The sequence below is a fragment of the Peromyscus eremicus genome, chromosome 1, assembly GCF_949786415.1.
Source record: "Peromyscus eremicus chromosome 1, PerEre_H2_v1, whole genome shotgun sequence".
In the NCBI taxonomy this organism is placed as follows: domain Eukaryota; kingdom Metazoa; phylum Chordata; class Mammalia; order Rodentia; family Cricetidae; genus Peromyscus; species Peromyscus eremicus.
Window position 1 is genome coordinate 62,830,688 of NC_081416.1, and position 15,549 is coordinate 62,846,236.

General features: G+C 49.5%; 1 protein-coding gene across 1 annotated transcript; it reads right to left on the reverse strand.

Moving 5' to 3' along the window:
• Positions 1 to 3,305: 3,305 nt before the first annotated feature.
• On the reverse strand, positions 3,306 to 4,643 carry LOC131905239 (uncharacterized). The gene has a single exon (XM_059256240.1). The coding sequence runs from the start codon at positions 4,641 to 4,643 to the stop codon at positions 3,306 to 3,308; it is 1,338 nt and encodes a 445-aa protein (XP_059112223.1).
• Between the last annotated feature and the right edge of the window lie 10,906 nt (positions 4,644 to 15,549).

Genomic DNA, 15,549 nt, shown 5'->3' on the forward strand with positions numbered 1-15,549 from the left:
CCATCCCTGACTCCGTGTCCAGGACAGGGAGGCTTCTGTCCTCACAGGCACTCGGGTGTCCCACACAGTGATGCACACAAGGACCGAAGAGCACTGAGTGGGCCGACAGTGGTTCATGCCTCTGGAAGACAGAATGACTCCCCGGCTCAAATCAGTGGTGAGCTTCGAAGACGAGTGAGTGGCCAAGGGCCATGCGTGTGCTTCCACAACTAAGAAATTGCAGTCGTTGGAGGTCGCCAGATGGAGCAGACCAATGCTGGCTGGCAGGGGCGGCAAGGAGGCTTGACCGTGTGCAACAAAGGGGACACCCATTTCTGGGGTGAAGGTGACATGAAAGCCATTGGATTGTACACTGCAAAAGGACGACTGTATGGAGTGTAAATCACACCTCAGCAAAGCTATTGAAACAGTTTAAACGCCATGAGGGCCAGACGTGGGTGTGGGGAGGAGCTGGCAGTTCCTGTGCTAAATAAACATCCAGGGCAAAAGCTCTGTCCCTAACCTGAACTGGTTCCCAGACTGAGTGGTGTTTCCCTGTGTCCTCTTTCTCTCCCAGACAACCAGATGGCAACTTCCCTGAGGCAGGCGCAAGGTTCTCTGGCATGGTTGGGGCCAGGTGTTTGCTGATACTGACTGTATAAGAAACACATCATCTAAAACCCCAGCATGTCCAAAACCACAGAGAGAAGGCGGTTCTGCCACCTGGGCCTCAGTGCGAGGGGAAGGGTCTCACTGTCTTTCCCTCCTACCATAGCTTGCCAAGGCCTCATGTCCACCTGGGGAGCTGCCCAGCAGGCACCGGGAGAAGAGGATTCTTGACCCAGTGCTCTTCATTGGCAAGTTTGGTTTATTTGATTACAGAAGTCTGTGGTGTGTGTGTGTGTGTACATGAGCTCTTGATAAATACTCAGAGACAGGGACAAAAAGACAGAGATAGGAGACAGAGACAGAGAAACAGAGAGAGACAGAGACAAGCAAACCATTTGACGAGCTGTCCATCGGCATCTACCTTCTAACCAACATACCCCACCCACTCTGTCCCCACAGCCAGCCTCCACAGCAATGCCCATGGCAGCCATGTTCTTCAGGAAGCAGGTTCCTATTAAACAAATCCTGGGGTGGTAAGGATGGGGTTCACATTAGAACAGTTCCTGTATGTACTCTTCATTGTATTCCAGGGACATCCTGGCATCTAGGGAGGCACCACGTGGCAGGTGGGCTGTATGTAAGCCTCTTTCCCATTATCCCAGTAATTCTTGTCCCGCCGAGACTTCCATTTGCTCTAAGGAGCCAGACACAGAAGCCGTGTGGTAGGGGCCTACTGATACAAGTTACCCAGGATGATGAAACCAGAGACGGGAAGTGGATTAATGGTTGCCAGGGACTGGGCAGGGGTGTTGGGGGCTGAGAATGACTGCCCATGGGTGGGAGCTTCTGTCCTGGTAACAGTGCTTTGGAGAAAGACAGCAACACATTAGAAATGTACTAAATGCTCAACTGAGTAACTTAGACTCGTTAATTCTGGGTTATATAAGTTTTACTTCAATTCAAATCCAACCCATATGAGGCTGTTCTTTTTCTCTGAGTTCCTGGCTGTCTATCTATCTAGGCACCTGCTAGAGTATCTGCTGCAAGGTTCAAAGTGTGTTGACCTTTACCCTCCTGTGGATGCCCAGGGGATTTCACTCCTGTGTTAGTTATTGTTTTCTTATCTAAGTCTAGAAACACCATCACCAACACACCTAAAGGGGTGTTTCCATGGTGATTCTAATCCAACTGGCAACATTAATCATCACAACCCCCCTGAGTGAGGTAGAGCCCTGAAAGAGGTGTGTGTGTGTGGGGGGGGTCCACATTGGTATTTTCCATGTCTTAGCATGAACTCAACAAGTCTTGATAGGCTGGGTCACTGGGCATGTTGTCCCTCTGTCCCAAGGGCTTGGCTCCCCATTCCAGCCCTCAGTGTTACTCAAGAAGTCCAATCCTCCCCGCTGCCCAATATCCTCTCCTTGTCCTAGGGGGTCTGAAGTTCATGTCCAGGGGCTGTGTCCCCCTTTGTCTCACTTCAGGAGACCTGCAGTTGGCAGGGGGCTGGAGGCCTGCTGTTAAATAGTGACCGCAGCTTCCCTGTGGTTTCTTTCCTCCCTGAAGCTCGTCAGCCATCTTGTTTCGGTGCCCTTTGGTTTCCTTATGTCTCTGGTCTTGCTTTCTACCTCTCTCTGACTTTTCATTTTTTTTTTTGTTAGAGCAATTTCCTCAGTCCTTAAATCCTTCTTTCATTTTGGTGTTCCCCTCGTCCCTTTCCAAGGCAGCCACTGGTTTTGGTTCTTTGTGAGTGCTGCTCCATTCTTGTTTCATGAATATACCATTTTCTTCCATCTTCAAGTATTTTTGAAAGCTTTCTACTTCCTGTACTGGGTCTGTTTCCAGGCCATTCATGTGTGGAGAATCACACCTTTGTGGGAATATTTGGGCCACTCAAAGGGTGGTGGGACTCCGGGTGTAGATGGGGATGTTGTATAGCTTTATTCCGTGCCAACTTTTCTGGAGAAAGTGCCAGCCCCATCTTGCCTGGAGAATATGAGCGTCCAGGCTTTGGGGCTAGTGCCCCTGGGGCAGCATAAGCCTCTCCCTCTCCTGGACATTCCTCAGGATTAAGTCTGAGACAGGTGGATGTTTGCCGATCTCTTCCCTGACTGAGGTTCTAGAGCAAGATCTTTCCTCCTCTAGGTCTCTCTGCTCCAAGCAATTATGACCCGTGAACATTGATTCCTCTCAAAGCGTGCTCAGAGGGCTTCCAGCCTGTGTGCCGAGGGCCCAGGGAAGCCGAGGCTATGCAGCCCTATGCTGATGGGTGTCCTTAAGGGATACTCAAGCCTGTGTGATGGAAGCAGGTCTGCCATGAGTTTGGAAATCTGCAGAGCTCCATTTCCTTTGTCTTCTCATGTCCTGTGAGAGGCTTCAGGCACCCAGACCAAGAACCTTGAAGTACACACAGCTGCCAGAGTCCCTAGCAGTGCCTTCCAGAATTGCAGTCTGGGAAGAACCTCGGTTTGAATGTGGCCAATCAGCAGTGTGTCCTGAAGGTCAGGAAACACCCCAGACCACCAGGAGGGCAAGTTAGAGGTCTCTATAGAACACACTTAGTTAGTTAACTGGCTACAGAGCCCTCTTTCCACGGCCTAGGCAGCAGCCACAGCAAGTACAGCAACTATGGCAGATATAGGCAGGTGCAGCAGGTACAACAGGTGTGCAGATCTAGGCAGATGTAGCAGGTGTGGCAGGTGCACATGTGGAAAAGTATGTCAGGTACATAAGTGTGAAACAGATGCAGCATGATAGCAGGAGTCCAGGTGCAGCAGTTTGTCAGGTATACAGATGCAGCAGCATATCTGGCACACAGGTGCAGTGTGACAGGTGAACATGTGCAACAGTATGGTGGTGCACAGGTGCATCATTGTGTCAAGTGCACAGATGTGGTGGTGGTATGACAGGTGTTCAGATGCAGCAATGTGGCAGGGGTGCAGGTGCAGGGGTGTGGCAGGGGTGCAGGTGCAGAGGTGTGGCAGGGGTGCAGATGCATCCGTGTGACAGGAGTGCAGGTGCAGGGGTGTGACAGGAGTGCAGGTGCAGGGGTGTGGCAGAAGTTCAGGTGCAGGGGTGTAGCAGGGGTGCAGGTGCAGGGGTGTGGCAGGAGTGCAGGTGCAGGGGTGTGTCAGGAGTGCAGGTGCAGCAGTGTGGCAGGTGTGCAGGTGCAGGGGTGTGGCAAGGATGCAGGTGCAGGGGTGTGGCTGGAGTGCAGGTGCAGGGGTGTGACAGGAGTTTAGGTGCAGGGGTGTGGCAGGAGTGCAGGTACAATGGTGTGGCAGGAGTGCAGGTGCAGGGGTGTGGCAGGGGTGCAGGTGCAGGCGTGTGGCAGGAGTGCAGGTACAGGGGTGTGACAGGAGTGCAGGTGCAGGGGTGTGGCAGGGGTGCAGGTGCAGGGGTGTGGCAGGAGTGCAGGTACAGGGGTGTGGCAGGGGTGCAGGTGCAGGGGTGTGGCAGGAGTGCAGGTACAGGGGTGTGACAGGAGTGCAGGTGCAGGGGTGTGGCAGGGGTGCAGGTGCAGGGGTGTGGCAGGGGTGCAGGTGCAGGGGTGTGACAAGAGTGCAGGTGCAGTGGTGTGACAGGAGTGCAGGTGCAGGGGTGTGACAGGAGTGCAGGTGCAGGGGTGTGGCAGGGGTGCAGGTGCAGGGGTGTGGCAGGAGTGCAGGTACAGGGGTGTGACAGGAGTGCAGGTGCAGGGGTGTGGCAGGGGTGCAGGTGCAGGGGTGTGGCAGGGGTGTAGGTGCAGGGGTGTGGCAGGAGTGCAGGTGCAGTGGTGTGACAAGAGTGCAGGTGCAGGGGTGTGACAGGAGTGCAGGTGCAGGGGTGTGACAGGAGTGCAGGTGCAGGGGTGTGGCAGGGGTGCAGGTGCAGGGGTGTGGCAGGGGTGTAGGTGCAGGGGTGTGGCAGGAGTGCAGGTGCAGGGGTGTGGCAGGGGTGCAGGTGCAGGGGTGTGGCAGGGGTGTAGGTGCAGGGGTGTGGCAGGAGTGCAGGTGCAGGGGTGTGGCAGGGGTGCAGGTGCAGGGGTGTGGTGGATATGCAGGTGCAGGTGGGGTCATGCTCTCTTCTGGGGCTCAGGCTGTATCTGGACAGGGAGTTGCCCAAAGCCTTTGCTTTTGGGAAAAGAGGGGGCTTTCCTTTTTTCTTCTGGATCTTAGGGTGCACATACTGGGCTGACCCAATCCTGCTGCTCTGTGGGGCTGTTTCTATCACAGGTGGCTTTGGAGTAGGGTGGGCCCCTCCATTACCTTTTCTCTAGGGCTGGGGACCTGTTTTGCCTTTCTTTCAAGCTATGGTGGAAGGTAGGAAAAACCCAGAGGCCACAGTCACCCCAGTGGGCAGGTCTGCATTTGTGGTGTCTCCTTCACACTAATAGGTCCTTGCATTGTTCAGAGGCAGAAGCTTGTATGTGTACCTTGGCACCTCAAGAGCTCACAGGCATCAGAGGCATCAGAGGCATCAACCCTGACATGCTGTGGAAATGGCTCTGTGTCGAAACCACTTTGAAGGCTAAAGATTTACAAAATGGTACAGCACACAGGGCTTTCTTCTGTGTCAAACCCTTTCTTCATCCAAGACCATTGGATTCATGCTGTGTTTTCCCTTCAGATGACAAGCATTCAGCTGCCCATCTTTCCACAGCCCTTATTTTGGGAAACTTAACTACCATCACCCTGTGATTATGAACAGTTCTTCGACCTAATTACAATTTGCCTCTTTGTTTCCTACCAGCTCATTAGGCATCCACTACACACTTGACAGCTGAGTGGAGTGAGTGGGCCAGTTCCCCTCCTGAGTTCCATGCCAGCACCTCCAGGGCTCAGTCTACAAGGCTGCTATTCCAGCCCACTTGGCCCTGGGTCAGGTTTACATGGAGTCGCAGGCCTTCAAGGCATTTATGCAGAGCTGTGCTCTCCCAGTTTAACCCCTGGGTGTTGGGCACCTCTGCTAGCCCTAAAGAATGCCTTCCTCTCACTGCTGTGCTGACCATATCCAGGGGAGGTTTTTTATGGCCCACAGGCACAGGCCAGTGACCCTTCCAGACTGTCTGCCTCTCAGAGGCTGATCAATATGAGGGATTGGTATGGAGGAAGGAGCTGAGTCATGTCCTGGGACAGGAGCAAATTAGAAAGAAGCCAGGAAGAAGACAAATTAGAAAGCAGAGAGGAATGAGCTTTAGCCAAGGATACCAGGCAGTTTGGTAGAGAGTAGCCATCCCCTGGGTGGTGATCTGGATGATAATGGCCCCTATCGACTCATAGGAAGTGGCATTATTGGAGGTGTGTCCTTGGAGGAAGTGTGTCACTGGGGAATGGACTTTGAGGTTTTAGTAGGTCAAGCCAGGCCCAGTGGTTTACTGTCTCTTCCTGCTGCCTGGGGATCCAGATGTAGAACTCTCAGCTACCCCTCCAGCACCATGTCTGCCTCAGTGCTGCCATGCTTCCCACCATGACAATAATGGACTAAGCCTCTGAACTGTAAGCCAGTCCCCATTAAATGCTTTCCTTTATAAGAGTTGCCATGGTCATGGTGTCTCTTTACAGCAATAAAAACGTAGCTAAGAGAAGTTGGTGCCAAGGATTGGGGTATTGCTGTGATAGGCCTGAGCATGCTTTTGTGTGGAGGAATGTGGATGTCTTAGTTAGGATCTATTGCTATAAAGAGACACCATGACCATGGCAACTCTTATAAAGGAAAATGTTTAACTGAAGTGGCGGCTTACAGTTCAGAGGTTTAGTCTATTATCATCATGGCAGGAAGCATGGTGGCTGGGAACATGGCAGCATGCAGATAGACATGGTGCCAGAGAATTCTACATCTTGATACAAAGACAATAGGAAGTGGACTGTCTCACTAGATGTGGCTTGAGCATATATGAGACCTCAAAGCCCATCTCCACAGTGACTCACTTCCTCTAACAAGACCATACCTACTCCAACAAGGCCACTCCCTTTGGGAGCCAATTACATTCAAACTGCCACACTCCACTCCCTGGCCCCCATAAGCTTGTAACAATATAATAATGCAAAATGCATTTAGTCCAACTTCAAAAGTCCCCATAGTCTCTCAAAATCTCAACAAAGTTTTGAAGTCCAAAGTTCAAAGTCTCTTCTGAGATTCATGCAGTCTCTTAAATGCAATCACCTATAAAATCAAAATAAAAAACAGATCACATACTTCCAACATATAATGACACAGGATATACATTACCATTCCAAAATGCAGGGCAGGGAGCATAGCAAGGAAATACTGGACCAAAACAAGACTGAAAACCAGCTGGACAAACTCGAAACTCTGCATCTTCATGTCTGATGTCAAAACCACATCTCCAACTCCGTTCAGCTTTGTTGCCTGAACACACTTCTCTCTCTTGGGCTGGTTCCACTCCCTGTTAGCAGCTTTCCTCGGCAGGTATCCCAGGACTCTGGCATCTCTAACATCTTGGGGTCTCCAAGGCAATCCAGGCTTCTCCTTCACAACTTCACACAATGGTCTCTCTAGGCCTCCATTCAGGGACACCCCTGACACATGCCTGGCCTCAGTGGCTTTCCTCAATAGTGGAATAAGATCCCATAGCCCCTTTCTTCTATCCTTAACTCCAGAACCACGTGGCAAAGCTGTCAAGTTCTGCTGCTTACTGGGGCTGGAACATGGCCCTCTCATTCAATTACATCTCTACCAACTTTCTGTTTGCCATGGTTTCCTTCACTGTTTAAGTGTGGCTGTCTTAAAAGTGGATCTGTAGACCAGGATGACCTCAGACTCAGAGATCTGCCAGCCTTTGCCTTCCAAGTGCTGGGATTAAGGGCATGCACCACCACACATGGCTCTAAGCTTTTCTTTAGTTTCTTTCCACAAGTTGGAAACTTAGCTGGGTGGGATCTTGCCCTGAGGTCACCACTCCCTTTATTCCATTTCTTAATCTGTTTATCTCCTTGAACACAGGACTTAGCTCCATTCCACTTCCTGGTGCTCCTTTTCTCCTCAAATATTTTTCATTGCTCAGCCAGCTCTTATGATGTTTTGGCAAAGAATGTGGCTGTTTGCTGCCCTTGTTCAAAAAAAATCTGTCTGAGGCTAAAGAGTTGAAGAGCTATGGATTAACAGTTTTGACAGAGGAAATTTTCTGACAGCCTGGTATTGACTGTGTCATGTGGTTATTAGTGGCCAGTCTTATGCAGATTTATAGTGAAGAGGAGCAAGTTTGTGAAGTTCTATACAGTTTGTGAAGAAAAGGGGCACCAGGAAGTGCTTAACCTTAATCAAAAGCCTGATGCTAATGGGAATAAGGGGAGGGGTGACCTCAGAGCAAGACCGCACCCTGCTAAGCTTGTGAAAAAGAATTAAAGCAAAGTGAAAAGGAATAGAAGAAAAGCTTAGGACTGGGCATAGTGGCATACAACTTTAATCTCAGCACTCAGGAGGCAGAGGCTGGTGAAGGCCAGCCTAATCTACAGATCAAGTTCCAGAACCACCAAGCTCAGACAGTGAAGGAAACTATGAAAAACAGAAAACTAATGAAAGTGTATTTGAATGAGGGAGCCATGTTCCAGCCCCAGCAAGCAGCAGTAATTGACAGCTTTGGCAATGTGGTTCTGGCTTTAGAGCCAAGGATACAAGAAAGGAGTCATGGGACCTCCCTCCTTGATTAAGGAAAGCTGCTGAAGCCAGGTGCGTGAAGGGATGTCCCTGCATGGAGGCCTAAAAAGGCCATTGCCTGAAGCTGTGAAGGTGAAGCCTGGATTGCCTTGGAGACTCCAAGATGTTAGAGATGCCAGAGTCATGGGAAACCTGCCGAGGAAAGCTGATAACAGGGAGTGGAACCAGCCCAAGAGAGAGCAGTGTGTTGCAGGCAACAAAGCTGAAAGGAGCTGGAGAGGTGGAGAGCTTTTTGGCATTAGACATGGAGATGCAGAGTTTGGAGTTTGCCCAGCTGGTTTTCAGTCTTGTTTTGGTCCAGTATTTCCTCACTATGCTTCCTTTCCTCCATTTTGGAATGGTAATATATATTCTGTGCCATTGTACATTGTAAATATGTGATCTGCTTTTTTTCATTTTGATTTTACAGGTAGTTATAGTTAAGATATTGCCATGAGTATCAGAGACTTGGAACTCTGGACTTTTAAACACTGTTGATACTGTGATAGACTATGGGGACTTTTGAAGTCGGACTAAATGCATTTTGCATGATGATACGGCAACAAGCCTATGGGGGCCAGGGAGTGGAATGTGGAGGTCTGAATGAAAAAGGCCCCCACAGACTCATAGGAAGTGGCATTATTGGGGGTGTGTCCTTGTTGGGGTAGGTGTGTCCTTGTTGGAGGAAGTATGTCACTGGGGGGGGGGGGGGCGGTAATAGGCTTTGAGGTTTTAGAAGATCAAGCCAGGCCCAGTGGCCCACTGTTTCTTCCTGCTGACTGGGGATCCAGATGTAGAACTCTCCAGCATCATGTCTACCTGTGTTGCTGCCATGATGACAATGGACTAAACCTCTGAACTGTAAACCAGCCCCAATTAAGTGTTCTCCTTTATAAGAGTTGCCATGGTCATGGTGTCTTTTCACAGCGACGAAACTCTGACTAAAACACCCTGGAAGCCAGAGAACCTAAGACAGCCCCTCATATACCTGCCCCAACTGCACCATGGGCTGAGTTACAGACTCAGAGGAGAACACTAACCCAGCCTGGTCCAGTTTGAGTCCTGTCTGGTCATCAGACACTTCCCTGTGAGGCACCTGAGGCACTTTCTGAGAGGTCCCTGGCAGAAACATTCTGTTTCTGTTCTTGCTGAGTGGCTTTGTGTGATGATACCATTTAGAGTCTTAGATTGGCTGATGGTTACACAGTGCCTATATCCACTTGATGCCTGATACATCCATCTCCCAGCCACTATCCCCCAGTGACACGTAGAAGGCTAACATAGATACTGGCTAAGCTGCAACAGGGCATGAGTCTGGAAAAGGCTTCCAATAGCAGCACTTTGGGAAGTGTGATCTCGGCTTCTGGCTGTGTGGCTGGAGCAGACTCTTCCCCACAGCGCAGGGCACGATCGTACCATGGATCACACCACCACATGTTAACAGGCAGAGTTACAAAATTTCTTAATGGAAACTTTAAGACCAATCTCTTCACAGGGAGTTGAGAAAATGATGCTTGTCTTAGGGTTTATATTTGCTGTGAAGAGATGCCATGACCATGGCAACTCTTATAAGGAAAACATTTAATTGGGGTGGCTTACTTACAGTTTCAGAGGTTCAGTCCATTATCATTAGCAGGGAGCATGATGGGGAGCATGGGGGCAGCATGCAGGCAGACGTGGTGCTAGAGCTGAGAGTCCTACATCTTACAGGCAACAGGAAGTCAACTGACAGTCACACTGAGGGAAGCTTGAGCAAAAGAGACCTCAAAGCCCACCCCCACAGTGACACACTTCCTCCAACAAGGCCACACCCACTCCAACAAAGCCACATCTCCTAATAGTGCCATACTCCCTATGAGATTATGGGGGCTAATTACATTCAAACTATCACATGCTGGATATGAGCTCTAAGCCTTCTTCCTAGTTCCCAAAGATCATCATCGTATTCAAGCCCTCTCCACCCATTGCCACCACCTGACAAGACTGTCCCCCATACAGCCCCTTGCTACATCAGAGTTTAATTCTTACACATTTCAAAGAGCAGATAGGGACAGATGGCACGGCACAGCTCTAGCACTAAAATCCATACTGCATTGGCCAGTGGAAAGTCTGGAACACAGTTGAGGTTCAGCAAGACAAGTGACAGAATTCAGTAGCCCGAGAGGCCTGCCCCTTGCCCACATGCACCATCTCTATGCAGCCAAATGTAGCCTCTACCCATTTGGAGTTGGGGCATCAGAGAACTACAGGCTGACCTCACCCATCCTCACCCACTACCCATTCATGCCACATGGCAGCTGGAACATGTACTTGTCAGAATGAGTTCGTTAGTGACTTTGGGGGTATCAAATTAAGGGTTGGCCTGACACCCCCATACAGGCAACCCTTCATCCTTCCACTTGAGGACACAGGTGTCCCAGAACATTGGCCATGTCTTACTGGTACCTATAAGTGAGATCAACAATGGAGTCAGATGCAGCAGGTCTGTTCCATGACAGTGACGTGTGAGCTGTAGGAGAAAGGTAGGGTCTTCCCGGGTGCATGGCACCCTTCAGAGTCCAGATGTAGGCCACATAGGGTAAGAACTGGTTGTGACTCCCTTTTGTAGTCCAGAGCCTGGAGCATCTGTGATCACCACCTCTGGAACTGTCCCTCAAGGCAGTGTCCTACCAGTGAAGTCTGACTATCCCTGGGCTCACAGAAGCTCTGGAAACCTACACAGGCCCCAATTATCTGCCACCTCTGATGTTGCTTTGGCTGGGTTCACTTGAGTCAAGCTGGAAGGGCTCACTTGGGGCTATATCTGGCTACTGCATGCTCAGGACTCTGACTGACTCCCTCAACCCTCAAGATTTTGGGTATAACCACCTAGCTGGCTCCCACTAGGGCACAGGACACAAAGAAAGCAAAGGTGGTCCTTACGTCAGGAGTTAGACTCTCCCAAGCTGACTCTATTGCCCTGTCTGCTAGCCTCTTCCTCAGAAGGCCTCACAAATGCTGGATACCTAGACCTAAGGGTCTACTTAAGCAGCCACCCAGCTCAGTACTAGGGACTCTTCCTCAGTCTCGTGCAGTTGAAGTTGCTCCCTTGGAAACGGAGTGCCTGTAAGTTCAGACATATCATGAGTATATCCCCAGGGGTCCTGTGCTGATGGCAAGGTCCTCATGTATTGAGGTGATGGGAGTATTAAGACATGTGGCCTGGTGGCAGTGATTGGATCACAGGAGAACTGTCTTAGGAAGGAATTAATGTAGTTCTTGGGTACTCCAGTTAGTTCTAGGCTTCCTGTCCGTATAGATGATTTCTCTGCCCATGAGTATTTATGTAGACATGCACCCACCCATGCTTGGTGATGGCTGTAAGACTCCCACATATAAGCAGAAGTTCTTGGTCCTCCCTGGTGCAAGGTTAGATGCAAAGTGTTGTGAAAGCATTTTGTTTTAATGTAAAAAAATTTTTTTTGTTCATTTTACATACCAACCACAGATCTCCCCTTCTTCCCTCCTCCTGCTCCTTCCCCACTGTCTCCCCCCCCCCCAGCCCACTTCCTCATCCCCTCCTCCAAAAGGGTAAATTCTCCTATGGGGGGACAGCAAAGCCTGGTACATTCAGTTGAGGCAGGATCAAGACCCTACCCCCTGCATCAAGGGTGAACAAGGTGTCCGACCATAGGTAATGAGATCCAGAAAGGCAGCTCATGCACCAGGGATAGATCCTGATCCCACTGCCAGGAGCCTCTCAAACAGACCCAGCTACACAACTGTCTCCCGTATGTAGAGGGTCTAGTCTGGTCCCATGCAGGTTCCACAGCTGTGGGTCTAAAGTTCATGAGTTCCCATGAGCTTGGTTCAGTTGTCTCTGTAGATTTCCCCATCATGATCTTGACACACACCCTCCACCCGACCTGCTCATATAATCCTTTCCTCTCTTTGACTGGACTCCCAGAGCTTGACCTAGTGCTTGGTTGTAGATCTCTGCATCTGCTCACATTAGTTACTGGACAAAGGCTCTATGCTGATAGTTAAGGTATTCACTAATCTGATTACCAGGGTAGGCCAGTTCAGGCACCCTCTCCACTATTACTAGTAGTCTAATCTGGGGTCATCTTTGTGGATTCCTGGTCATTTCCCTAGCACCCGGGTTCTCCCTTACCCCGTAATGTCTTCTTCTATCAAGATATTTCATGAAAGCGTTTTTGTATTCTTGTTATGAGCTCACATCAATTTTCTTTGAAAGAATTAGCTAAAACACACTGTTCTTTAAAACAGACACATCAGCTTCATTCCAGTTGATTATAATGCCGTGCAATGATAAAAAGTCTTTCTTTCTTCCCCTGAAGCCAGTCCCTGCTGACTCTGTACTTCATGGACCAACTCCCCCAGTTTCTATGACCTCTGACCCCTTGTCCCCAGTGTGTTTGTGTAGGCAGCTGCCAAGATCACCCACTTCCAGGGTTTTTTTGGGTCTTGTGTTCACTTGTTCCATTAACTTTGATCAATTATCACACAAATGCAGTTTTCTGACGTGGAAAAATGGCGCTGGGCACGGAGAGGCATGTTCTTAGTCTACAGTTATTCTCTAAATGATTAGCTGTGTCTGTGAGATGGCAGCAATGGAGTCAGGCGGGCAAGAGAAGGAGGATGTCGCTGAGGGGTGCAGCCAGAGCCCACTCCCTGGACTGGGGGGACAGACATTAGAAAAAGTATTAGAAAGAGCCCCCAGGTGATTACAGTGTCCACCACAGTCTTGGCAACTTCTTCACTCAGCGTACATAGGGTCCACCTCTTACCGTCCCATTTAGTTGTACTACAGTCTGGCTATAGCACGAATCTTAAAAGGTCTTATTAATAAAAACAAACCTGAAGCTGGGTATTGGAGTGAATGCTGGAAGATCAGAGAAGCAGAACAAGCCACAGCCACCTCACCTTGCCTGTTCCTCAGCTGATCCTGTTTCCTCAGACTGGAAGCTTTTGAGTCCTCATCCAAATTAATCTCAGCTGAACTGTGCTGCTCAAAGCCTAAAAGCTTAACCATCTCTAGTTCCTGGTCCTCACACCTTATATACCTTTCTGCTTTCTGCCATTACTTCCTGGGATTAAAGGCTCACTTCCTGGGATTAAAGGCATGAATCACCATGCCTGGCTGTTTCCAGTGTGGCTTTAAACTCACAGAGATCCAGATGGATCTCTGCCTCTGGAATGCTAGGATTAAAGGCATGTGTGCCACCATTTTCTGGTCTCTATGTCTGTCTAGTGGCTGTTCTGTTCTCTGACCCCAGATAAGTTTATTAGGGTGCACAATATATCACCACATCCGGCTGCTAGTGTACAGCTGTCCCAACACCACCCATGGCATCTCTACATCTGATCTCTCCTCCTGTCATCTACTCAGCCAACATTTATTCTGCACCACATGCCAGACATGACACATGGCAGAAACCAGGCACTGATACACAGGCACACTGCAGGTGGCTTGGGGACCCGCTCTTGGGTCTCTTCACACACACACAGACCATAATGTGGTTTCTTTCCCTCACTCAGTCTTTAGATGACCTTGTTCATTTCACAGCAGAGGAACCAAAGCCAGGGAGGCTCCAATACCTTGAGGGTGGTGATCGGGAAGTACAGATGCCAGGCTCCATTCCTGTGTGGGTCCAGGAGTCTCAGGCCAGTAAACAGTGGAGCTATGTTCTGCATAACAGGGGCCCAGTTTGCCTGTGACCTTGCTGTTAGTCTGTAGGCACCATGGTAGATGTAGCAGTCTTCACCCTAGCATATCTCTATGTGGAGTCTGGGAAGGGTACTCAGACTACCCAGGCCTTGGAAACCTATCAAAGCCTATTTCCTAGAAGAACACGTGTCTCTCTTCTTCCTCATTTATTACCTTGACCCAGCCCACCTTGAAGCTGCTGCTCTTCATTGGCCACAGCCCAGCCTGAGGAGGCTGTCCTGAAGCTCCTTGGTGTACTGTTGGTGGCATCTGAATACCCAGGACATTTAGCGGCCGGGGGGGGGGGGGTTCGAAAGAGATGAGCGTGATGAAGGAAAGGTGGAAAAGGCCCAGAAGGCCCTGGCCGGGGCAGCCTACAGCAATTAGAAATAAAACAAAAACTCTTGCAAAACCCAGGGAAGAAAGGAGATTCTCCTAGCCAGAGGTGAGACTTAAATATTTCCAACATAAAAATCCAAGCATACATGCAGTGTAGTGTGACTATTTAAAGAAAAATACCAAAGGAAGCTGTGCCTGAGAAAGACTGATGGCAGATAAACTCAGCAAAGGCCTTGGAACCAAGTCTTGAAGATGCCCAGAGAACCGAAGGAAAGCATGGGAAGAGTCAAGAAAACTATGGAAGGAAATGGGACCTATCATGGTTTGACGTTCTCCCCGAAGCTATGTGTTGAGGATCTACTCCCCAACATAGCACTGTTCAGAGGTAGGGGCTTTGGGAAGTGATTGGATCATGAGAGCTCTGACTGTATCAGCGGATTAAACCCAATAATGGGATCATAGGGCTGGGGGTGCAGCTCAGTTCACAGAGTGTTTGCCTGGCATGCAAGAAGCCCTGGGTATGTTCTCACCCAAAACTCAGTGTGGTGGTCCATATCTGTAATCCCTGGAGAAACAAGTTCAGTGTCATCCTTAGCAACATAAAGAGTTTGAGGCCAGCCTGGGCTACCTGAGACTGTCTCAAAAGCATATATAGAATAAACCCATTAATGGACTCAGGGCTTTAAAGGGCTGTGGGGAAGTTGTGGGAACTATAGGAGGTAAGCTTACTTAGAGGCAATAGGTTTGGGTGGCATGCTTTAGGACTGTTTTGGTCTTTGTCCCTCTTTGGTTCTCTTGGTCTTTCTACTTTCTGGATGTCATGAGGTGATCATCTTTGCTTTATCACATGCTCCCCACCATGATAAACCCTCACCCAGACTCAGAAGTATTAGAAGATAGTGACCATGTGAGCCAAAATACATCTTTCCCCTTTCAAGTTGACTTGTCAGGTATTTCCAAAGTGGTAGGAAGCCGTGTAACACAGGAACCATTCATAAAATAAAATAAACTTTTAGAAAATGAAGGTGCAAACAACTAGTGATTAGTGAAAACCGGCTGGAGAGAATCAAACATCTGAGCGGAGGGAAGAAATAAGTGCACTTCAGGGCAGGATAATAGAGTACTGGGACTGAAGAACAGAATAAACAAAGGCCAGGGAAGAGAGAACAGGCCCAGGGGACCTGTGGGGCACCACCAAAAAACCTGTGTACACGTTGTGGGAGTCCCAGGAAAAGAAGAGAGAGAAAGGGATAAAGAGAATACACAAAGAAAAAAAA

What these genes read in the sequence shown, in the direction of transcription:
- LOC131905239 (XM_059256240.1), bottom strand. Translation starts at nt 4,643, where the DNA reads ATGACCCCACCTGCACCTGCATATCCACCACACCCCTGCACCTGCACC.